This window comes from Gavialis gangeticus, unplaced genomic scaffold (genome assembly GCF_001723915.1).
Source record: "Gavialis gangeticus isolate Ggan-Ray unplaced genomic scaffold, GavGan_comp1, whole genome shotgun sequence".
NCBI lineage: Eukaryota > Metazoa > Chordata > Crocodylia > Gavialidae > Gavialis > Gavialis gangeticus.
In genome coordinates, this window is record NW_017728996.1 from 3,617,094 (window position 1) to 3,642,650 (window position 25,557).

The window sequence follows — 25,557 nt, forward strand, 5'->3', positions numbered from 1 at the left end:
CTTGGGGGGGGGGGGTCGTATATTGAATCTCTCCCCAAGATCTCAGCAATGACAGCCCTCTGGCTATTGCCCTGTCTGTTTAATTCATAAAAGAAACCACGCGCATGGTTTATTCAGCTCTGAGGGTGGGCGTGAGTCTCCATAGGTGCAAGGTCTCTGTCATCAAACTCTTTCCAAGGTGGCAGAGTCTCCAGACCATGTTTTTGAAACCCATTAATCTTTCAAATGCACATTCTGCTGGCACCATGAGCCAGACTTTCAGCCACAGGCCTCTGCATGCTGGGTTTCATCTGGGCAAGACATGGCACTCCGAACAATGAATCACCTTTCAATGGGGTGGTCCTGCCTCAGGTGGGGGCATAGCCGTACCCGGTAGGGCTGCGTGAAGAGGAAGCATGCCATTTTGACCAGCGTTGCAACATTTCAACAGAACAGTGTTTCATTTTGACTTCTGTTCCAAGTTGAAACAGCTGTTTCATTTCGTTCTGTCAAAACGTTTTCCCATTTCGACCCTGTTTCGCCATTTCGCCCGTAGGATATAATGGGGAAGGTCAAAACAGCCTATAACTTTGTCATTTCTGACAGATTTGGATGAAACTTGCAGAAATGGTAGCCCCTTCTGAGATTGTGATGCATGCCACATTTTAAGAAGATAGGTGTAGGGGGTTCAGAGAAAATGCACCCCAAAATCTTGAGAGCAAAACTCATGTCACGTGTATGTATTAAGCCACAGTGAGGTCAAAACTGCAGGGTCACTAGGCCCTGATGAGCCACAAAGCCTGCTAAGTTTCAAGAAGATAGGTGTAGGGAGTTTGGGAAAACAGGACCCCAAAATCTTGAAAGCAAAATTCATGTCACGTGGATGTGTTAAGCCGGGTTCAATACTGCAGGGATGGTAGCCCCTACTGAGGCCACAAAGCCTGCCAAGTTTCAGGAAGATAGGTGCAGGGGGTTCAGAGAAACTGCACCCCAAATTCTTGAAAGCAAACTCATGTCACGTATGTGTGTTACACCACAGGGGGTGAAAACTGCAGGGGTGGTGGCCCCTGGTGAGGCCACAAAGCCTGCCAAGTTTCAAGGAGATAAGTGCAGGGCTTTGGGGGGAACTGCAGCTAAAGCTCTCCTTGAAACTTGGCAGGCTCTGTGGCCTCAGCAGGGGTCACCACCCCTGCAGTTTTCACCCCCTGTGGCTTAACACATACACATGACACAAGTTTGGCTCTCAAGATTTTGAAGTGTGGGTTCTCCTAACCCCCTGCACCTATCTTCTTGAAACTTGGCACACTTTATTCCCTCAGAAGGTGCTACTATTTCGGCAAGTTTTAGCCAGATGTGGCCAGAAATAACAAAAGTTATCAGTTGTTTTGTCCTTCCCCATTATAGTGTATGGGCGAAACATCAAAACAGCGTAGAAACGGCGAAACGTTTCGACTTGCCTCATTTCATTTCGAGGCTGTTTCAACCATATCTGTTTCATTTTGATTTTGCTGTTTTGGCCTCAAAGCAGGTCGAAACATCATCAAAACAAAACTGGTGGCGAAATTTCGCACAGCACTATTAGACAATCTCTGGAGGTCCCTTCCAACCCGACTTCTCCATGATTCAATGAAGTGGCTGGAAACCCACCTGACACATGTGAGACTGCATGTGCAAACCAGGAAGCATGCAACAGCACATGCTGGCACTCCCGTGTTGTTCTGAGATGTGCAAAGTGTTTTCTCGGATGATATCTTGTTGCTGTTGCTTTTGATACACAGACTGCTGAAGTCTGTATGTTTTGGGAGGCCGGCACTAACAAGCCACGTTCCACAACCTGAGGGCAATGCAGGAAATGCAACTGAAATATGGGCGCCTGTACACGTCACGGGGTTTAATCCTCATTAAATTAAATAACATGTTCAGTAGCAAAGCTCAGGTAGGTTGCTTCTTGTTGGGCAGCACAGTAATTGGTCTGCCCAGCTTAGTGAAGCTTGCCCTTGACAGCTAGAGACACCATGCATTATTCATGCTCCTCTACAAGAGACAGGTCTTCCAACTCCTATATTTATACTTGCATGCTTCCCCCCATCTTGTGCCCACTCTTATGTCTCTGTCAAGTCATTCATTTTCCTTTGTTCTGTTTCCCAAGTCCAAGCACCTGCACTTTCATTAGTAAGGTCAAACTTTTATGTTGGTAGCTGCTGTTTTCATCCTCCCTGCAATGTCCTTTTGCTCGTTAGTGCATTTATATGTATTCTTTCTTACTGGGTCATCCAACAGTCTGGAGGCCTCTTTCTCCCATACTGCTTTTCGGCACCGTAGCTTACTCTGCCTTAGCATGACTATGGCCAAGCACAACCAAACTCCTACAGGCACTTTTCTGAGTGCAGCTAGTGAACAAACAGCTTGCAGATGGGTGAAAATTCAGCCCCCCTTTCTCTTTCACAGAAAAGCGGTAGGGTGCAACTGCCTGAGCGGCTCACCCATCCCAGCGTGCGTTGTGCCAGCAGGACGATGGGTTGGGGGTAGTCAGTCCTAAGCAGTTGCATGTCCCTAGTGCTAAATGCTGTCACGGGTTCGTGAGAAATGGAGCGTGGAGATCGGGTCCCCGCATTCCTGCCATTCTGATACCACCGCTGCTGTCTCTTGGCAGGCTGCTATCTTGGCCCTGTCTGCTGTGCCTGCCAATGCATACAAATCTAGATCTTTATGTGACAGGATGAGAATTTTTCTAAGCCCCGGCTGAAGCCTGGAAGGAAGCTGCTCTACAGTGTAAAATATTGGGGCAGGATACTAGGGTATTCCAGCTCTGACCCCTTGCCACAGGCAAGAAAGTTGCACCTGCCTGGGTGGACCCCACAACTGATCCACCCTCCCAGGATTTTGCATTTGGAAAAGAGACTGGGGATCACCTCCTTACTCAGTAGGGCTGAGGAGATGGTCCAGGAAATATGCTAGAGGCATGAATTCTTGTGGGCAATATCTTTTATTGGGCCAACTGCATCATTGGGATGGACACAGGCAAGCTTTTGGGTGTTACCATACCCTTCCTCAGGCCTGAGGAAGGGTACGGTGACATCTAAAATTGAACCAAGGGCTTGGTCAACCCACAAGCATCTAGGAAACAGGAAAATCCTGGTTTCTTCCTCACTGAGGTCATCCCCCCCTCATTTTTACTTTCTGCACCATCTTCCAGGCCTGGACCAGCCCCAGCAAATGCCTCTGCTTACCCACCTAATCCTCAGCAGATGCAGTCTCACCACGGCATGATTTGGGGCGTGCTTTTCTGCATAGACGGAGATAGTATAGGAAAAACTTTCTCATGAGGAGGATAGCAAAGCACTGGAATGGGTTACCCAGAGAGGTGGGGAAGTCTCCATCCTTGGAGGTTTTTAAGCCCCATCTAGACAAAGCCTTGTCTGGGATGATGTAGTTGGGGCTGGTCCTGCTTTGACACTGGGTTGGACTAGATGTGACCTCCTGAGGTCCCTTCCAGCCCTCCTTGTCTACAATCCGCCAGAGGTGCTTGGCCAGAATAGCTCCCGAGTCAAGCATATAGGGACTGCACTCATTCCTCCTTGGTCTTTCTAGCCTGCAAGGCAATGGTCTCCAAAGGGACAGATTTAAATCCCTCTCTGATGCTTTGTTTTTCCTGATTTCTTTGTAGGCGTGCAGCCCTCTCTGGTCCCACGAGTGTGGAAGCTCTTACTACACCACAGGAATGTGCTCCAGGGTGAACTCCAACTTCAGATTCTCCAAGACCGTCGCTCCCGCTCTCCAGAGTACGAGACGCGATCTGTTATGTAGCCTCTAAGTCAAACCCTGCTTTTGAAGTTAAATAGATTTTTTGTTCTTTAATCGCTTCACATACCATTGAGAAAACAAAGCCATGTCAGTATTTTTAGGAGGCGGTGAGATAGCAAAGGAAATTATTCCAGAAAAGTGGTTCAAAGGGGGATAGACGCACAGACATCTGGTACACATTTTCCTTCTGAGTGACACGTTGGGAAGACAAAATACTTCATTCTTCCAAAAAAACAGAAATAAAAGTATCCAGCATAGGAGGAAGGCAAAATAAGGAAGGAATGCAGGCATTGGCCACTCAAAACAAAGTGAATTCCTAAACCTGAAAAATTTTGGCCAGCGTTTTCAGACCTAGGTTCCTAAAATTAGATCTCTGATCCTGTATTTAGGCATTGAATCAGTAGTCTGATTGTCTTATGTGCTTTGAATCCATCGTGATTATTGTGAGAAATCTGTGCCTTTAGCACCTGCGAAGGATCAAGCCACTTAATTCAGTATCTAGATCTATAGATGATGGGTCTCATTCTATAGAAACCTCCATTTTGGGGTGACAGGGAGGAAAACATGAAAAGCCCATTAGCAATTTGTCTATTTTGACTTCCCATCACAATATAACTCTGTAGACAGTGGGGTGGAGGTCTCCCATTGCTGTCCTGATGCCATTGCAAATTTTTGTCCATCCAAGATTGCTGCAGCAACCTTCTTGAGAGCTGTAAATTCACCAATACCTTGGCAGAACGGTTACCCAGCATCATTTTATGGTACAGCATGAAACGAAAGAAAGGGTATCCTCCCATTCAAAGCATCTAATGAGAGACTGCTCAAGCTCACTGCCCATGATTTCTGAGTTTGTTGGGTCCTTTGGATAGTATCACATAACCAATAAATGTGACATGGTCCATGGTAGGACCCCCCTACTTCTGCCCCTCCAACCAGTAATCCAAACCACACTGCAGAATAGGAAGGCACAAAAGAAAGCTATACCGCACTAACCTGTCCCATTTCATCTTTGAAACAAGCCATTTTCTAAATCCTTCAAATATAGATAGATAGATCAATAGAGAGATCAATAGATAGATCTATATCTACATACATACACATATATCTCCAATTATATCTATGTCTATAGCTATATCTATCGATCTATCTATTGATCTATCAATCTATCTGTCTGTCTGTCTATCTATCTATCTATCTATCTATGTATATATGTGTGTATGTGTATAAATTCCCCCCAACCATATATATATATATATATATATATATAAGGATATATATATGGTTGGAGAAGTGTGTGTGTGTATAATATATATATATTAGTCTCAGCCTTTATTGAGGCTTCAGTGGGAGTCTGTCCTAAGGAAATACCAACCTTGTATTGTTAACTTCTTTATGGTAAGGGTGGCCAGAATCTGGAAGGGGCTCCAAGGGAAGTGGTGCTGTCCCCTACCCCAGGGGTCTTCAAGAGGAGCCTGGACAAGCACCTGGCTGGGATCATCTGACCCCAGCGCCCTTTCCTACCCAGGGCAGGAGGCCGATTCTGTGGTCTACTGAGGTCCTTTCCGACCCAAACATCTCTGAATCTATGAACTGAGCTCTGTCAATAGGCTGAGTAAAGCATTAAATGCAGAGGAACACAAGGTCTTTGCCCCCAGGAGCTTCCAAGGCTCAGATGCTGCCGTGCTTGCCGGGTGAGCACCACCTCCCTCTGCCAGGGACTTCAGGGAGGCATTTGGGCACACTGAAATTAAGCATCTGCTTAAGCATTTCACTGAACTGAGCGTCTATGAATTGCTTCACTCAAATCAAGAGCAAAGTGTTGAGTAATGATACCAAAAATCTGGCCTCAATGGCTCAGTTGCTCTGAAGTTATATATGCAACCAGATTTGAAGCAGAAAGCTGAGGCTGCTGAGTTTCATTCTCCAAAAGTTCCTCAGCCTTTTGTCCTGGTCAAGCTGATAATGAATGGGGGTGCACGCCCTCTATCATGCTTAAGTGAATCCAACCTGAAGGTCTTTAACTGAAATAAGACTTTTCAAACAAGCAGCATGAGTAAGTCTCTGACTGCCAGGAATATAGCCATAAATTTCAACTTAACAATGGTTGCCAAGGTCTTTCTGGATATTTTTCACAGGGTGCCAAACGTACATGGACATAATCATCGTTCTGGATGGATCAAACAGCATATATCCTTGGGTTGAAGTCCAGCATTTCCTGATAAACATCTTGAAAAAGTTCTACATTGGCCCTGGACAGATACAAGTAAGCACCTCTGTGACGAGCCGGTGCATGTGCATGTATGTTGTTCCACATGATACACGTTTCCCTGGCCTATTGATGAGGAGCAGGGGCCCTTCTTTTGCCAGAGTACTGTAGTTTGGCAAAGTGCTTTATCAAAACAAACCTTCAGTGTATAGATGTTAAAGCCAAACCTATGGAAATAATGTTCCCATTAATGCTCTTAAATGAGCAATGGAGAAAGGAGCAACCCACACGCTGAGAGCAGGCGAGGGCGGAGGATGGAGAGTTCAGTCTTGCGGCATTTAAGAAGTCCTGCTCTCTGGAGATGTATTTTTTGCAGCAGAGAAGAGCAATTCCTCATTTTCTTATCAGCTCCCTTGGGCCTTGCAAGAGCCCAAGTGCATGGTTTGTGCCCAAGTGCATGACTGAGATGGCAGGAAAAGCAGGGGAGAAGGGGACAGAAGGGGCTTCTATCTGGGACCAGTGAAACCGCTGAACCCTGCAGGTGCTCGTAAGTGTGGTCATTAGCATGGCCCGCGCATCTCAGCTCTCAGCCAAACCCGGACCTGCCCTCGTCCTTTGCTATGAGCTGCCACTGCTGAGGGCTGGGCGTGGGTAGCGTAGGATCAATGCTGGGTTCGTGTTGTCACCGGCCATTGGGGGAAAAGGCAGGCAGAGGTGGTGAGGACTTGGCCATATTTCATTGCAACTGCGTGCAGCAAAGGACCCTCATGAATGCACGTATATGCAGCGCCTTCCCTGCACGTTGCATGCAAGAGGCGTCTAGAGGATGCCCTCTGAAGGGACAGATTTTGGTATCCAACTCCCAGCTGCTGTTTTGCCAGGTCTTCCAGCTCAGAGCAGACCTAGCTTGTGACCCGCTCCATCATTGCACATTTTTAGTGGATCGTTACCTTCCACTCAAGCATTGGCAGAAATACTATTGCAAGCCCTCTTTTGGGTTCCCTTGTCCCTGCTGTCTCTGCACCGCGAGGCCTCCTCCTTTTCCTGCTGCTCTTCTCTGTCCCCTGCCCTCCGAACCCACTTGGCACGGGGGTTTTCCCTGCACGGAGTTGCAGCATGTTCTTCTGGGCCCGGGACTACAAGAAGCCTCAGCTTTGCCACCACAAGAAGCTGTTTAATTCCACTCCTTTAAACATATGCAAATTGCCAAGTGCCCTCATGCATTTTAATGTGTGCAGGTCACTAACGGAAGCTATCCTGTCATCTTCGCAGTAGGAACATGCCTGCTAGGGATTTTACTTGGAGCCCAGCGCAGCGCAGGTAGAGAAAGACCTGCTTCCCTTGCAGATGTCCTTGTTCCTTCCCACCCTTCCTCCAACCCCCCCATTGCTAGTAAATCATGCAGCAGGCAGCAAATGCACTTGGGCTGACACTTCACCTGCTTGGTCAAACCGCCCTTTTTGTTCTCAGGCGACTGCTATGCTGTGACCTGTCCGGGTCCTATGTAAAGCTCCTTTCGTTCCTAGGTGGGCGTTGTCCAGTATGGAGAAGACGTTGTCCACGAGTTTCACCTAAATGACTACAGATCCGTCAAAGACGTGGTGGAAGCCGCTAGCCACATCGAGCAGCGAGGAGGCACCGAGACCAGGACGGCCTACGGCATCGAGTTTGCTCGGTAAAGCAGAGAGATGCATTTAAACTGTCTGCGAGGGTCAAGTCTGGCCTTTTGTTCTTTCTTTCGAGACGTGCGGTTACAAAAACGACAGCCCCTTGCACTAGGGGATCCTTCTAGACAAGGCCTTAATGATAGCTCCTCACCTTTTGGGCACATTCCCCAGCTGCAGGGATGCTCAGGGCGAGGGGATCCCACCTTGACACCCCCATGCCATCCTGCAGCTGCCTGAGGCTGCTGATGGTCCCCGGGGGCTTTCCCTCTAGCCAGGGGTTTCCAGCTGTGCACTGTCCAGGTTTCCTGCCCCCAGGCCATCTCTGTCATACCTCCATGCTGGGCCTGTGGTCAGGAGGCACCGAGCAGGGAAATGCCCAGCTGTCTGATGGAGCCGGCTTTCCACACCCCTGCCGTGGGTGGGGTGGAGCCAGGATCAGGTCTGTTTGTCCCCCACATCTCCCCCTTTGGAATATGGGTCAAGCCGGGGACACGGCTCGCCCAGCCCAGCCCCGTCCACTCTGCTGCAGACCGGCCTCAAGACCAACCTGCAGATCATGGTTCATCTTGCTTCGTGGCCTAATTAGCCACGTGCAATTAAGACAACTTCAGCCTTCATGCACTGGTTATGCATGACCTAATTGGCAGGCCCATTTTAATGAAGGGCTGGGTCCGTGCTTGGTCAGCTGCACCAGTCCTCCAGGCCAGGACGGCCACCGGGTCTGCTTGGGGAGAAGACCCCTGGTTTGGGGCAGAAAGCTCTCGGCAGAGCCTGCATCCTGGCACGTTGCCCTTGTAACACAGGAAGCAGCAGCCCATTAAAACAACCGTCTGTGGTCAGTGACTCAGGCACTTGGATCCAGGTCCGTCCGGGTGGGATGAGCGCTGTGGCCTGACTCAGACAAGAGGAGCTCAGACACGACGGGGAGCGTTTCACGGAGGGGTCTGAGCTCAGGACTGCTTGTGAAACGTGCCCTGATGGGGGTCCGTATACAGGGGGGCTCTGATCAGAGGGGGTCTCAGCACAGCGCTCCCCTTCGGGCAAGCTAAGCATCAGCTGTCTGTTTTGAACGCCCCCGTGTTTCTGCCGTTTCAGCTCAGAAGCCTTTCAGAAAGGCGGGCGGAAAGGAGCCAAGAAAGTGATGATTGTGATAACCGATGGCGAGTCCCACGACAGCCCGGACCTGGAGAAGGTGATCGAGGACAGCGAGCGGGACAACGTCACCAGATACGCTGTGGCTGTAAGTCCCTGCCCCGTCTCCAGAGGTCCCATCTAGTCCAGCCCCTGGATCAGGCCTGTGCAAACCCTCCCAGACAAATCCATCACCTGAGTGAAACTACTGTCAACCCTGACGCAACACAAGTCATCACACCCACACCTGTCACAGGAAAAGGAGGGGGACCGCGGCAGCCAATGTCCCGCTGCTCTAAAAGGCTCTTTATATACACTCAAGAGATCCCAGGGAGAGGGCCACTGCTACAGAGGAAAGCAACCCCCCACCCCAGCCCATACCAATGTGACCCGGGGTCCCTGAATATGGCACCGGACTGATCCTGAGCGGAAGGACAAGACCCTTCAGCTAGAAACCACCAGCTTTAAGCCCCAGAAGGAGCACTGGCACAGCCCAACCTTGTCCTAACTCTGAGCAAAAGTCACCTGCAAAAGAGCTGCCAGGGCTTTTAGTTTCTTATCGGCAGTAACAAAGGTGATATTGTAATTTGTAAGGTCTGGAGGTGTCTGGGACGCCTTTGCACTGGATCCTGAACTATTACGGAGGGGTTTTTGTCGCAGCTCTCCGAGTGCTTCCCAAAGCTGGGGTGCGTCCTCACCCTTGCTTTACCGGCAGAAAACCTGAGCTCAGAGAGGGAAATTAGCTTGCCCAAAGCCTAGCAGCAAGTCAATGGCAGAGGCAAGAAGACAAATGAGGCCCTTTGACTCCCACTAGATTCACACAAGACCTCCGGTTAAGAGTAGGTAGGAGTCAGGATGCCTTTGCTGTCTTGCCCTCTCTCTGCCTCTGCTTTCCCGGGGGCAAACGGGTAATAATACAGGGTCATCAATGAGATCACCAAAGCCAAGGTGCCATCAGGTGGTGTAAAGAAAACCTCTGGCATGGATGTGGATGATTGCAGTGCTCAGGTCCTGGACCCAGCCTGCAACAGGGCGGGAAAAGGCAGGCAGGGACGGTTTGGCTTGCAGTGTTTTGTAAAACATGCGCGGGAGGACTCGGAGACTTGTGTTTGCAACGCAGGTGCTGGGCTATTACAACAGAAGAGGAATCAACCCGGAAACGTTTTTGAACGAAATAAAATTTATAGCAAGTGACCCGGATGACAAGCATTTCTTTAACGTCACCGATGAAGCCGCGCTCAAGGATATCGTGGATGCCCTGGGAGAAAGGATATTTAGTTTGGAAGGTGAGTGATCTGCGTTACCTGCTCAAACTGGCACTTCTTCCTTCAGCTCGCCTTACAGGTCACACCATAGGGCGGTGATTCGCACCCGCTCAGTGTTAGCACACGTAGGTGTGCAAATACCTGCAAGAGAAATCCCGAGGTTTTGGACAGGAATCCAGTGCCCAAACCACTCTGACTGGTCGTGGGCTTTCTGAGTTCCCTCCACAGTCAAAAAACGAGCAAAAGCTAAAAGTCAGCATTTTCTGAGGGGTGTCTTGAGTCTAGCGAGGGGAGGGCTTGTGTCTACAAAGGCTACGACCGGCTGCCAGAAGGGGCATAAAAATCAGCTTCGGTTTCCAAACAGAACTGCCCTTTATTTGGAGCAGGCCATTACAACCCTCCATTTAATCCAATTTTCCAACATGACTGGAGTCTGCTGGGCATTTTCCCAACATGAAAAATGTCCTTTGTTCTGGAATCCCTTAAATCATAACTTAACGAGCTACATTTTTTTTAATTACGTGGGATAGGAGACCCCTGCTGCTGAACACTTTGCACGTGTCCAACGCAGAGGGACCAGCAACAACCCCCACGTGAGGGTCACCTAACGTTTCCCATGGGAAAAGTCCCTGAAGTGAAGAATGCTAATGCTTCCCTGGTGTGTCGAAGGCCTTTGAAATTTGATCTAGGCGTAGCCTTCGAGTCAATTTAGTGCTTTTTTTCTTTATTAACCCCATGGAAATCCATTCTTGTGTGGCAAGATCTAAGCAGCCCAAAATCACCATAATCCTGCCTGCGTAAGGGAGACACTCGAATGCCAGACGTTACAGAAAGGTTGGGCTCATTGCTCTCTTGGTTTCTTTGTCAAACCAAGCATTTTGTTTTTTCAGGTCAACCCGAAATTAAACCGTTTCTGTTTTCCCAAAAATAATTTCATTTCAGGTCAAGCCAAATAGTTCCTTTTCTGCCATATTTTTTTACCTTTTATTTGAATGGGATGAAGCTAATTTCAAAACAAAACATTGCTGGGTGGAAAGAAAATGGCGAAATATTTCATTCAAATCGGGCAGAAGGGAAGGAACATTTTGACGCTTTAAATTTTTGTCTCTTCCCGGCCAAAATAATTTGATCCCCTCCCCGTGGATTAGCAAGCCACAATTTTTGATGATTTTTTAAAAAAAATTTTTTTTTAGTGAAAAAGGTTTTTTCCCAGAATATTTTGCTCTACTCTACCATATATGGTGGGATTATCCTAAGCTACAGGTTTTTACGACTGTGAGAAAATGAGTCATTTCTACAGCGGCAGGATTTGCACTGTGTACTTGTCTGATCCGTGGCTCATATAAATTGACTTGAGTGTAATTAAGTCCAGAGACCGCGGCGGAGGAGATAACCATTCCTTGCAAACGACCCACATAAGGCAGGAGTTCGTTTTATCTCGTCCCTGCGGATAACCGGTCATCTTACCCAGACAGCATCTTTACATTCAACTCCTCTTTTTTTTATTTTAGGCACCAACAAGAATGAAATCTCCTTTGGACTGGAGATGTCCCAGACTGGGTTTTCATCACACATTGTGGAAGTAAGCGAGCAGCTTTGTGCGTCTCCTGTTGGCATATTTTTGGGGTAGCCATCCTATGGAAAGCAGGCGTGGTGGGTTGTTTCCTGGTCCATGAATTAATGCTCTTGTAGTGCTGTATCCAGTTGTTTCTGATCTGTAGCACTGGAATCAAAAGAGAGCTCACGTTCTCGCAGGTCCCTCTATTCTTCCGAGGCCTAGATCAAGTATCCAGAAACAGTCCTGTGTTTCCATTTCATTCTTTATAGCATTCAATAGCTCTCGCTATTCTGTGAAGAATGCAACAAATACACTTTAAAATGAAAGCCATCCTCATCGGGCATCTAGCGGCCCAACCCAGCCCTGCCACAGCCGCAGCAAAGTCAGGGCAGCCGCATCAGTTTTCCCCAGAGTCGAGTTTAGCCTTCACCCGTTACCTGATCGGTACGTGGCATCCTGGAGACCGCACCTGAACCTCCCCGGAGGGAGCTAGTCCGGATAAGCTGGAGGAAGCAGTTTGCACGGGGGTTCGCACTAGCAGGGATCGGGCCAGGGAGGCCGTCAGCCCAGAGCTTGGCGGGGATGTTTATCTGACGTCTTGTCATATTTACAAACTCGTTATCCAACAAACCCCAAATGAAAGGGGCGGATGATTATGTAGCCTCAGCAGTGGGCTTCTCTTTCTCAAGCGACTGGCTCTGGGTGGAGAAGGGAAGGGCAATGCTAGTGTTCACTGTCCAAATAAACCAGAAAGAAGAAGCGGTGAGCCAATGTCACAGGTTCGATGCCCGGTTGGACTAGTTGATCTCTCGAGGTCCCTTCCAACCTGACGAAGTGTTGAGACATCAAGGGACAGGACTCAGCTCGCAGCAGGAGTCTGTGGCAGAGCCAGGAGCTGCACCGTGGACCCAGGTCATTAGTGGGAAGTCCGTCCTCCTTCCCCGAGGCTGGGCCGAGAGGCCTGTTGCCATCTCCCCAAGCACGGGTGATGGTATGCTCACCACTGTCCCGTGTGCCGTCGAAACCAAAGAGGCATGCTAGAGGCTGCCATGGAGAACCAGTGAAGCAGGTCTCAGCCCGCATGATCCTCTGGGCTGCAACTTGGACACATCCCAGCACGGGGGAACCTGAGAGCTAGACCAGGAGGTCTTCTGCTCCTAGGTGCATGCATTCAGAGGACTTCCCAGGCTCCCTTGGAGCAGCTGGGCAGTGCTTGGCTCCTGTGGTTCCAGGACAGGAGCATTAGAGAAATGGGATGGGAGAAATGGGGTTAGAGGATGCTGAGAGGGGATGGGGCGTGCACCACTAATGTCTGTCTTCTATTGGACACAGGCCTCTGCAGTATTATTATATTACTATAGCATCACTAAAGCCTCTAGCACCCCCGTTGTCCCCCCAGCTGAGACCCACATGCCCTGCCAGGCTGGGCAGCTAGCGAGAGGGGCTTCACCTAGCTATTCCCACACCCCCTTGGGGGCCTGCGGGGCAGAAAGGTCCCTGCAGGACATGGTCTGAGCGCTCAACGCTCCTGCTTCTCTGGCCTTGGAAATGCCGTGCCAGGACGCAGAGGAGGAGGGACGTGATTCTGCACCCGGGTGCAGAAGTGAGGTGAGGGCATGCACAGACAAACACTCACGGAGAGCTAAGCTGCCCTGCTTTTGCTTCCCCTTACTTTAGGGCAGCCATGTGCACACGTGGACGGTCACCACCAGCAGCTTCCGCACAGTCAGTTCCCTGTATCTCCATCATTCGGTGGCCTGTCCGTACCCCGGGGCCCGTGCGTTGTGCTGAGGCTGCAGGCAGACTCCACGTGCACACCGTCAGCTGGCATCAATCCTTCAGCTTGGCTGGGCTTTGGACCAGGCCAAGAAAGGAAGGTGATTCTGGCATTAAAAAGTCAACACAGCTTGAAATGCTTGCAGCTGTCTGGAGCTGAGAGCAGGCTGAGCTCTTAAATCAGACCCGGGTGTGATGTGGACCTTTAGCTCTCTGCAGACTTGGCGCTGGATGCCCCGGGGCTGAAAGTTTCCAGCGTGACTCACGGAGCGGCTGCCTAAAAAGCTCCACTTCCTCCACGTTGCTTTTCATCCTGCCTTTCTCCGCACCTGTTCACATCTGCTGTCCAGCATCCAGGAGGGTAGTGGAGCAGTCAGCGCTACTTCTTGGCGTGGAGAACCTGGAGCGTTTCACCCGTCTCCAGCCTTGCATTTCTGTTTCTCGAGGATAGATTTCTGTTCGTCCGTCATCTTGCCAAAGCTGGGAAGTCTGGAAAAGCTGGCGCGCCGGAGGATGCTTCAGAGTCAGCTCACTTGGCACCGGGACGTGGTGCACAGAAACCGAGCTGCTGTCGAATGCCAGGTGCTCTTCACAAGACATCAAGCAAACCGGTGAAATGCAACGTGACCCAACGCAAAGGAGGATCGCACTAAGATCATGCCGACTGTTGCAAAGACAAGGGGACTGTTGGAAAGAAAAGACCTGGTTGAACGTATCGTTCTGGTGCTTTGAATGCACACATCTTTCGAGGAACGCTTTGGAGATTTTTGCTTGCTTGCTGCTTCCCTTGCAAAATTCCCTTTGCTGTCTGTAGATGGCCTGAGTGATTTGTGGGAATGACTCCTTTATGTTTTTCCTATAACCTATAGAGTCATCAAGCCAAATACATATGTGGCCTTGGAATTAAAATTGCAGGGAAGCTCCCAAAAACGCTGATAAATTTCCTATAGGCAAAAAAAAAAAAAAAAAAGACTTACTGGATCCTCCTTGTTCTTCTCATTTCTCTCGGACATCTGGCTTCAATCAAGCCGTTTCCACATGCCCAAGGAGAGGAGTCATTGTCTCTATATGGCGAGGGATATTTTAAACAGAGATAAGCCCAGAAATCACCCCGGAATCCGGCCCGCCACTTCCATCTGCATGTGGAGGAGATGGGGGGAGGCAGATTTGGACTGATTGACCCCTCACTGTTGGATCCAAGTGCAATTTCCATCTGGGCCGTATCCTGCAGCTCTGGAAAGGCTGGGGGATTTCTCAATGCCAGCATCTTAAGGGACCAGCCTTCAAACTGGACCCATCCCCCTGCCCTGCCCTTGGCCTGAGCGTGGTTCACATCTCAACACCCGCTCGGGCCAACTCTGCCTTGATGCAGGCCTGGGTTTCAGGAGGAAGGTTACGTGGGCCCGAGGTGGGGCGGCTCAGCTTTCAGCAGCTCAGCCCTTGGGAGCAGATGAGCCGGGCTCCTAAATCAGAGCCCCGTTCGCAACCCCAGGAGGTGGTTTTCAGTGGAGACGGAGCAACACGTGTCACGGCCGGTAACGTTCATTGCCACTCAAGAGAATGGCTTTTTACTGCTAGTCCCAGCTGAGCTGCACGCACGCGGATGTGCACAGGCTCTTTGTGTGCACGGCAATGTGATTTAAGGGAGCTCTGGGAGCATCTCCACCCAAGCACCCTCGAGCAGCTCCCCCTTGGCGGTGTGGACGAGCTCTGGGAGTCCCCGTTGGCAATCCCCGGGGACAGGGAAAGCAACTAGCATTGCACTGAGCCCCATTATCTCATGTTATTTTTAGCATAGGATTGGCTTAGGCTCCTTTGAGTCAGACTTGGGTTTTAGATGCCCTTGTAATTAAGCTCCTCCGCAGGCGAGGATGAGCTGGCTGCTGCCGCACATGATGATGGAACAGACTGGTTTCCAGCCTAGTTAATACTGGGCCCAGTCCCAGGGTCCAGCTGAACCGTGCTGGATCCAGCACCCCAGGGGGACTGGAGAAAGGTCCTGGCAGACACTTTTGTGCTTTCCCAGTCCTAGGCTGCCTGGGCCAGCGTGGCCTCAGGCATAACTTAGAGCAGCCCCCAGGGCAAGGTCACCCATCACGCTGGCCGTTGCCTTTTCTTGCTGTCTGGAGCAGCTAACTGTGGGAGCAGAGCACCCCACGAGGATGCATTTACCAAAAGCATGGCTGAAGCTGGTCCTCGTGGCATGCGTGATGCATCGGACTGCTGTGCGTGAGTAGCGGGACCACCTGAGTGCCGAGGATGTGTCCAGAAGTCCTGGGACCTGATGCCTGCTTGTCAGGAGCACAGGATATAGCAGAGGTGGCTCTTAGCAGAGAATGGGTGCGCCTGGGGAGATGTGGCCCAGAGAGCTGCAAATAGGGTGTTTTCTTCTCCTGGAAAGGAATCACTTGGCCAGCTAGCAAGTGCTCTTGTGAATTCAGCTAGGAAGCTCACCTTGCACTTGTGTGTGCAGTGATGCACATGTATCTGCACTGGGGGGCTACAACAGCCAGCCCAGGATGTCCTGCTTCGTGGCAATGCCCCTTTCTGTGCTATTGGCTTTCCATCCGCCCACGAGGCTTGCTGGGACTGCAAAGTGTTGGGTCCCAACGGTTACATTGCAAGATGCTCTGAGAGCTTTGTTTTCCCCACAGGACGGGATTTTGCTGGGGGCCGTGGGAGCCTACGACTGGAACGGCGCAGTGCTAAAGGAAACCAGCAGCGGGAGAATTATTCCCCATCGGGAATCGTATCTCCAAGAGTTCCCCGAAGAGCTGAAAAATCACGGCGCCTACCTTGGTAAGGAAATGGCACGGAGGGCTTCTATACCCACAGCTACATTCATGACTTGGCCAGGGTTTTTTGGCAAGCGCTGCCCTGTGCTTGCTGCTAGCAGATGTTAATGCTCATGGAAATATCAGTTTAAGTAAAATGCAATGGCAGGTACTCAGTTGCATGGGGTAAGGCAGGGCTGTGTGAGATATGCTACCCATCATATGTGTACTCAGCACCACTGACGCCTGGGCCTTTGGAAGGATCCAGAGGAAAGCCAATGTCTGCAGGAGTGCGCACACCATCCAAATGTGAGAGCTATTCAAATGTGGCTCAGGCTCTCTCTAATCCATCCTAGGGGGATTTAAAAAATCCTGATGAAATGGTATGACTAAAGAGTGGTGTTGTAGCTGTGATGGTGCAGAAATTATGCAAAAGGCAAGCAGTTCTTAGGGTGATCTCTCTTACTGGAACAGCTGCATAGTTGGGATAGAGTTAGACAAGCTTTTGAATGCAAGGCGTTCTTCGGCAGGCCTGAGCAGCAAAAGCCAATACAGTGTAGTAAAAAGGAGCTTAAGACCAGGGAAAGAAATTCCCAGGGGTAGCAGACAAACAACAAGAAGCTGATTACTGGGAGGACAAGGCCTATCGAAACGGAGGAGGGTCATTCTCACCTTTCACGAGTGCGGAGAATTCAGAATCAGGCAGGTTATAATGAGCGTATGTATCTGCACGTGCATTTAAGCACACCTAAGTTTTAATGCACATTAGCTTAATGCTCATTAAACAGGTTTAAGCAGGCATCTGCACATACAGGTGTTAATGTGTATTAACGCTGTGTGGACTGACTTGGAACTAAAGTTAATCCCAAGTCAGTCCACATACACAGCATGAATGCGATTTAATGTGTCTACACATGCGTTAATGCGCTTTAACTATTCTCACCTAAATTTGATACCTGCATTTTCAGGTATCAACTTTAGGCATGATTAGCCCCAAATCACCATTTTTAAACCACATTAAGGGCATGCATGTGTAGACGTGCACCCTAATGCACTTTAAATTTAGGATAATGTGCCTTAAAGCATCTCATGTAGCTGTACCCAATGTGTCATAAAACCAGTATCAGTGTCAAAGGCACCTTATAACCTACCTGGTTCCTGAATTCTGCTACCTCCAGGCATTTCTCAAAATTACAGCCCCTGGATATGCCTGTTAGCCAAGCACAGCCAAAGGCTAACAGGCACCAAGCAAAGATCACATTCATCTGTCTGTGGTTATATCTGCCATGCCTGGAGCGGAGGTGGCAAGGGTCTGCCTACACTGCAGCGGCAAAGCTCTCAGTCATGGCACAGGGAGATAAGCCCTGCCTACGCTCTCATGCTTTGCACACATCAGTCCCAAAATGATCTGGATAAGACGTGCCTGGCATAAGTCATTCCTGAGCCACTCCAAGTCACTCCTGGGCCGCTGCTGTTGAATACATGAAGCCCTTAGCATGCTGCTGGCCCCTCTTCCCTGTTGCCTTCATTCCCAGCTGGATGCGTGCAGAGCACGAGCGGGTGAGCGGAGCCTGTTTCCTGGTGGAGCAACCTTTGAAGAGGTCCACGGTGGCCGTACCTAGACTGCAGGGTGCAGTGACATGGCTGTCTTCTTCAATATCCTCATTTGAAACAGCTGAGGAAAGCAGAGCTCTTTAGCAAAGGCAGCCTCCCATACCTTGTGCTAATAAAACTACTGGCCCCAGGCCCAGCATAGGCAGTATTGTGTCCTGGACCAGTGACAGTCTTGTGCCTTGTTGGGGACCCTTCATAGGGAGTCCTGCAGTGTAGAACAACTTCCTGGCAGAGGAAGTCATAGTGGGACCAGGCCAAGGATGTTGAGGCATCTCACTCCCAGCAGCTAGAGCAGACCCCATGCAATATAGAGCAGCCAGCCTCCTCAGATTCAGCAACTCCAGGGTCTAGAGCTATCACTGCACACATGTCTTGGCCCATGTCAAGTGTAAACAAGCAGGGTCCAGGGTCTGGCCCAATATATTTGCTGGACACAGGCTGGAGCATGGGGGCAAGGGATATTCAGTGAGCAGGTCTCTGATCTACGGGCCATCCCAAACCTCACTGAGGCTGATGGGTTCACGGGCCACCTTTGCCTTGTGCTAAAGGAAGGACCCCTTTGTTTAGAGAGAGCTGAAATAGTAAACGCCATGTCTAAGGCACACGGCTGCATGTGCCCCATCAGAACCACTAGCTACAGTAGGGTCCAGCCAGACTCACCAGTAAATGGGAGCCTCGTAGGCTCTGCTAGCTAACAGGGGATGCAGTCTCCATCCCAATCCCAGCCCCTAAACCCAAGGCTGATCCAGCTACTGCCTTCTTGACCCTCTGTGGTTGATAACAGACCTGCTTGAGGCTTGTGGGGAGAGAGCCCCTTTGAACTAGCCCATGCAATGAGAATACCTGGGACAGTGGCACAGCAAGGCCTTGACCCTCTTTCATTTGTGCTTGAATCCTGTTTTGCAAACAAAAAAAAAATCCAGGTCCTTTCTCTTTGCTTAAAAATACCCTTCCCTCTTTGCCACTTGGTGCTGGAAACCCCTGGCCCCCAAGGTTGAATTGGACCAAGAACACCCATCCTCAGCCAGTGATCTCCACACCTGTACACCCATCCGAGGGCTTTCTCTGGTGCCCGTGGCCACCTCCTTTCAACCTGTCTTGCTAAATTCAAGCAACCCAGAGGTTTCACCATCACCTTCTATGACATGTAGTCCCATCAGTGCTGAGGGCTGTGCCCCATGTGATTCAGCCTCTACTGAATGCAAGAGGAAGACCAGTGTCACCCTGGCCCCAAAGCAGGTGCTTCAGGGATGTTTTCTATACAGCAGAGGCCCTTGGGGGCAGATTCGGAATAGTCTGTTGCAGGAGCTCCAGCCTGGGACAGGATATCAAAGCTTAGCAGACTCAACCCCTTTGAATGCCATCTAGGATGCCCACTGGACCTCTGCAGTTTGCCTTTCAGCATGTCAAGGTACCAGTGATCCCCAGCCCAACATGGGAGTAAATGGCTGGGCTCACTGGTTGCTGGTTACTCCTGGTCGGCTCTGGCCAAACTGGCCACAGCCAGCCCTGGGACTAGGGTTATCCCATAATTAGCATGGTTCATATTTCTCAACCCAATTATCCTATCCTGTTCTGCACCCCATGCACCATGCCCACAGCAGAGCCTTCCACCCCATGCACCATGCCCACAGCAGAGCCTTCCTGCCATGTGCTCCCATGTTTTCCCCTTCTCCATAATGAGGAAGAGTCGATCTCTTCAATATTCCTCCCAGACGGTTATCAGTGATAAAGGCCAACTCTCTTTCTCAGGGGCTCTGCAATCTCACTGCACACACACAGTGATTAATAAGGCAGAGAGCAGCTCGGCTGTCTTCAGCCTCCTTCCCTGTGTCACTGACACTTTCCACCTTTCAATTGGCATAATGAGCGTGTTACGGTCCCTCCTTTAGACCAAGTCGAAAATGCCTGCCTCCTTCCAGAGCAGGGTAAGGCTGGGAGAAGGGTTTTGGCATGCTGAATGGGCGTCTTGATACCCAACCATCCAAGACTATAGGGTTTGGTGTCACTCTACATCAAAGTTACATTTACAAATGATTTATAGGGGGCAGGTCAATAAATGGTCAGTACATGCTGGAAGTATGCAATGATCCACATGTGTTATGGATTATTATACAGCCATCAGCAGAAGGGGTTACAGATGGTTAGAAACACTCTACCAATCTGTTGGTCTGTAGCAATTGATTAACCACTTATTAAAGCACCTGTTAATCATCTGTAAACTCTGCGTAGGCTGAATATAAAGTGTGAGCTCGCATATTTATCATGGGGTTCATGAACTGAGGTTCACCACAGAGTTACAAGTTTTATACTATCGCTAATTTTGATATCAAATATCCATAGACGTTTTTGGGGTTGTGAAACCTTTTCAGAGCTGGTGTTTGCTAGTCAGCTGTGGGGAATAGTGCATTGTGCTCTGTACAAAGGTAGGGTCATGGTTTGTATAATTTTCCATAAAGTAACTTTGGGGGTGTACATGTGTACTAAGTTGGCTTAAAATAAAGTGACTTAACGAAGTCAACTTAAATTAAGTCACGTTGGAGCATACACACATACAGCTCCTTAACATCTTGTGTGTTAAGTTGACTTAACTAATGCAACACAAGATAATACACCTCAGAGATGTGTTATCGTGCACTGCGCTTAATGCAACTTTGTTCCACATATGTATGTACACTGTGAGAGTTAAGTCAACTTTAAAAAGTTAAGTCAGCTTAACTGTCAGAAAGTTAGTACGCGCATACGCACCCATGATTATCAGGAGCTGAAATGGACTTGCTTCTACTGCCGTGTTCTTCTGCCTTGGGTTTGCCGGCAGCCTCTAAGCCTTGCATAGTTTTAGCACTAATCTCAATTGTCAAGGGCTGGGATTAAAACCCAAGCAGCAAATGCAGAGGCACTTCAAAGCGCAGTGTTAAGAGTAGTCAAATATGCTTGAATGACTTTATCTTTTGAGAAATCGCGGTTTCCAGTTTGCTGATCTGGGAAGCAGCCAGGGCTGTGTTAGCAGCCTGCAGCTAATCAAACGCAGACTGCCGGTCAACAGCGCTGCAATAAAGGAAACGTTTCAAAGAGAGGAGCGGGCAGTGATATGATAAGCATTGATTCCATCTGTCTAGCCAGAGCCAAGTAAAGAACTTAATCAGGACACTTATTTTTCCAGCTAGAAAACACAACGTTCAATTGATTCAGCAGCTTTCTGGAATCCAGATTAATCTGTGTCATTTGTTATGTGTACTTGGCTGGTGCCTGACACTCCAGCTTTGCTGCTATTTGTAGGTCGATTCCAGGTTTGTGTTGACTTTCTTTCCCTGTCCCAGGTTACACCGTCACCTCTGTGCTTTCGCCGACGCATGACCGGATTTATGTAGCAGGAGCCCCCAGATTCAACCACACTGGGAAAGTCATTATTTTCACCATGCACAACAACAGAAACCTAACTATTCACCAGTCCCTGAAAGGAGAGCAGGTAAAACCTATATTGAAAGATCTCCAAAGCTTCAATTCTGCAAGACAAAATGCACTATAATATGTGGCTGTTGTCACTAGTCGCATTGAGCCCTGTCAGGTTTCTCATCCAACGGACCTGAAGGACATAAGGCAGTGCCTTTATCTGACATAAATTAGCAGAGATCCATTGGCTTCATTGCAATGACTTCCATGTACATCAGCTGTGGATCTGCTCCAAAGGGTTTGGGGCGGCATTTTACTCTGTAAGGGTAAAACAAGACTTAAGGGGAACGCTGAAAGACCTAGGGTTATTTAGTCTGGAGAAGAGAAGACAGAGGGGATTTGATAACAGTCTTCAGCAACCCAAAGGGTGATTACAGAGAGGATGGAGATGGGGTTTTTTTCTGTGGTCAGAGGGGAGGACTAGGAGCAATGTCTTCAAGCTGCCTCAGGGGAAACAGGTTGGAGAAGAGGAGGAACTTTCTGGCTCTGAGGGTGCTCAAGCATGGGAACGGGCACCTAGAGAAGCTGTGCAATCTCCATCCCTGGACATTTGCAAGAGCCAGTTGGGTAGACACTTGTCTGGGATGGTCAGGATGATCCTGCGTTGAGCAGCGGCTGGACTAGATGACCTTGTGAGGTCCCTTCCAGCCTGGCTTGCCAATGATCCTATGTTTCTGAAGCTTATGATCAGGATTTCACCCCACCACACTTGACCCACAGGACTGGGATATTTCAATGAGCACTTTTAGTACCGCCATTTCCCCTGCTGCGGTTGTGAAGAGAGAAGTGTGGGCTTTCTCCCCCCAGTGCCCTTGGCTTTCTCTTTCCAGCACAGCGCAGTTACCTGTGTTAATCTGAAGTCAGGCAGAAGGCAGGACAGAGTTGCACCTGATAGACTAACTAAATCGGGGAGGCATAAGTCTGTGTAAGCAACAGCTCACTGACAAAGGGTGAATTTCACCCTGTGCAAATTTTGCCCCGAAGCAGAAAAATTCTCTGGCACCTTCTGATCAGGTTGGCTAACTACACATAATTACACATAAGAACTGTCCCCAAGGAATATGAGAAGACAGGACAGTCTCTGGCAGCTGGGCAGAAAGCAGCAGTGTTATGAACACCCCTGTAGGGAGGCCCGGAGGTTTCCTGGGGTCCCTGGCGGTGAAGGAGCCATAGCTTTCATCTCCAGATCTGAGCTTTCCCCGTGTGCGGGTAGGGCTGGCGCCAGAATCGTGACTGAGATCTATGGTATCCCTCAGATCGACCCTTTCAAACCTGTCTGAGCAACGACTGTGGGAGTCAGTTGCATGTGAGATTGCCCCAGCGAGAGAGTGCTGCCTAGCAGGTGGATCACAGATCCACAGGCTCTCAAGAAGCCTTTTGGGTTAAATGTCCATATATGATAGATAGATAGATAGATACCATATTTCACAATGTATAGATTGGGTTTTGAAGCCCAATTTTTGTGTCTTAAAAATCAAACTTGACTTATACACCATGCCAGCTCCGCTCGCAGGGGATGGGACCATGCCAACTGAGTGCCTGGCTTGGCCCTGGCCCTATCCCCTGTGAGTGGCACCAAGCCCAGCACCGCTCACAGGGGTCGGGGACAGGGATGGGGCCAGGCTTGGTGCTCAGTGAGTCTGGCCCCATCCCCTGCGAGCAGCATGGGTACAGCTTGTAGACCATGCCTGTGAAAATACTTACCTTTCAGATCAGAAAGCTGAGGGTTGACCTATGCACCATGTCAATCTATACGCCATGAAATACAGTGTGTATGTGTGTATAAATAAATATATATATGTACACACACAAACACACTTGGACTAGCTGTCCTTCAGAGCCCAGCTCCACATGAAAATATAACACCAAGCGGATGCAGCAAGACCAGAGAAAGGGACTGGGTTTGATCGTTAATCTTCTAGCATTACTGTTTCTTTCCTGGACATCTGTCTAGACGCTGCGTCCAAATGCCTGCTTCCAGCAGACTGAAAATCCTGCTTGCCCTGGGTGTGTTTGACCCTGCTGTGTTCAATCGCTTCAGGAGTAGAAGGAGGTGGAGAAGTCGGGCCGTACCCTTATTTACTTTCCGATCGCTTTTTCCCTACCCTTTTTTTGCAGATCGGCTCCTACTATGGAAGTGAGATAAATTCCGTTGACATCGACGGTGATGGCGTCACCGATATCTTGTTGGTGGGAGCTCCCATGTACTTCAGCGAAAACTGGGAGAGGGGGAAGGTTTATGTCTATGTTTTAAGACAGGTAAGTCCCCAAGCTTTGTCCTGTTATTGGGGGGCGGCAGGGGGGTGGTGTTTCCTTGCATTAGCTGTTCTGTGATGTGGTCCTGAGCCCACAGCCTGTCCCCGCACTGGAAATTAGTGGAAAGACTCCCATTCACTCAGCAGGTTTTGGACCGGACAGTGCGACATTGGGACCTTCTAGCCCTGGCTCTTCCCATCACTGCTTTGGAGCTGGGTCCATGCAACATAGAGGGGGCTGGCCTGTCTCATCAGCTTCTCCCCCTGCCTGTTGCCTCTTGACTCAGGCTATACTCGCGTTGTGGAAAAACCCCATAGAGTTACACACACAATGGAAACTTGCCCATGGGGGTTTTGTGGGATCACCCTATACGTTAAAGAGAAAATTCTCTTCTGGTGACAAAATCCTTCTAGGAGAGCTCAGCCAGCAGCTCAGGTCCAAGCAGCACAAGAAAACATCTAGCTCTGTATTAAATTCTGTATGTCTACACTTCTCTCTAGGCAATCTCATGGTGTTTCTGTTCAGTTCCACAAGACTTTTTCCCTAAAAGCTTTTCCCTCATCACCTTCAGCCCTCAGTTTGGTAGGAGGAGGGAACTGAGGTTTCTCAGCCCCCAAATAAAACGTGCTAAGCACTTTATAGGACCAGGCCCCTCTGGCTTTGGAGGCCCTCAGGTCACTGAGTGGAGCTGGTGTATAGATAGGGGTACAAACACCCTTGATGCTGCTAGCTGGGGACTCTCAGGCCCCTCAGAGCCTGTCTTACAGAATTACACCCATGGTGGAGGGCAGTGGACAAAACTTTCATCCAGTCACTGAAGCCTGTAGTACAATGGGAGCAAAATACGCATCAGCACAGGCCTCTGTGACAGCATTGCCTGATTCCCTATTGCTTCCTTGGGTGCATACCCATGTACTAAGTCAACTTAAAATAAAGTGACTTAACTAAGTCGCCTTAAGTTAAGCCACATTGGAGCGTACACACATACAGCTCCTTCACATGGTGGCAGCCACCTTATGAACTAAATTGACTTAACTAATACGACACAAGATAATACACCTCTGAGGTATATTATCTTGTGTTGCATTGAAGTCAGCTCTGTTCCACTTGCATATGTACGCTCTGACAGTTAAGTTGACTTAAAAAAGTAAAGTTGGCTTAACTGTCAGAAAGTTAGTACGTGTGTACACGCCACTTGTGACAAAGGTGGGAGCAGTTGAGAATTACTTTGCCTCCCTTGCTGGGCAAATTTTGGTAGAATGCAGTAGCTCTGTTATGATTTCCTCTAGGATTGCAGGCTCTCTGGGGGAATGGCTTGATATAGTCTTCACAGAAAGGAAGAGTCATCCCTCCACGTCACGCTGGACATCCTCACAGCTTTTCACAAGATTTATAACCCTAACAAGGCTGTTAAAAAAAGAAAAGGAAAGAAAAAAAGCAAGGAATGCAGCCTGGTTCTTATTACTAGGACAAGGATGAGTGTAAATCTCTCCGCTGGACACGGAGTAGGGTTTGGATTGCAGTGAGTGGGGTGGCAATGGCAAAGACGAGAGAGAGACTTTCTAGCGTGAGCGCTGATGGTGTTTTCCAGGCAGGGACAGGCCCACGATGGCCACAAAGTCCCCCTAGCATGCCCCATGTGCTCGCTAACATTGCATAACCACGCAAGAAGAAAACAACATTTGAAAAATTCCTCTTGGTCTCGCTTTGCTTTGAGACAACATGTTGAGTAGCTCTGTCTCAGGGAGGGATGTAAAGAGAGGCAGCTGACTCTTCCCTACCCCTGAACCCTACGGAAGTGGAGGTGGGCTTTTAACAATGGAGGGATTCTGGCAATGGAAACCACGCCCTCACGCTCTGCAGCAAGTGCTGGCTTTCCCAACACCAATCCGGGCTGTTTTTGCAGGCCCTGGTTTCTTTGGCTCTGGGCTGGGACTCAAGTAGGCTGCGTGGGCTGATAAGGGTTTTTGCAATAGGGCCACGGTGATATTATATAGCGGCAATGCTAATGAAGTCAGCAGAACTGATTTGATAAGCAGGGCTCCATGACTTTCCTGGGGAAACAGCCTGTGGC

General features: G+C 49.4%; 1 protein-coding gene across 2 annotated transcripts in view; it reads left to right on the forward strand.

Moving 5' to 3' along the window:
* Positions 1–25,557, forward strand: part of ITGA11 (integrin subunit alpha 11) — a 167,720-nt gene that overhangs the window by 83,165 nt on the left and 58,998 nt on the right. For both annotated transcript variants that reach the window (XM_019503937.1, XM_019503936.1), the window contains exons 5-13: positions 3,647–3,761; positions 5,919–6,046; positions 7,516–7,664; positions 8,752–8,896; positions 9,908–10,073; positions 11,564–11,634; positions 16,041–16,185; positions 21,095–21,243; positions 23,346–23,486. In XM_019503937.1, the coding sequence (XP_019359482.1) occupies positions 3,647–3,761; positions 5,919–6,046; positions 7,516–7,664; positions 8,752–8,896; positions 9,908–10,073; positions 11,564–11,634; positions 16,041–16,185; positions 21,095–21,243; positions 23,346–23,486 (1,209 nt within the window). The remainder of the gene's footprint in view (positions 1–3,646; positions 3,762–5,918; positions 6,047–7,515; positions 7,665–8,751; positions 8,897–9,907; positions 10,074–11,563; positions 11,635–16,040; positions 16,186–21,094; positions 21,244–23,345; positions 23,487–25,557) is intronic.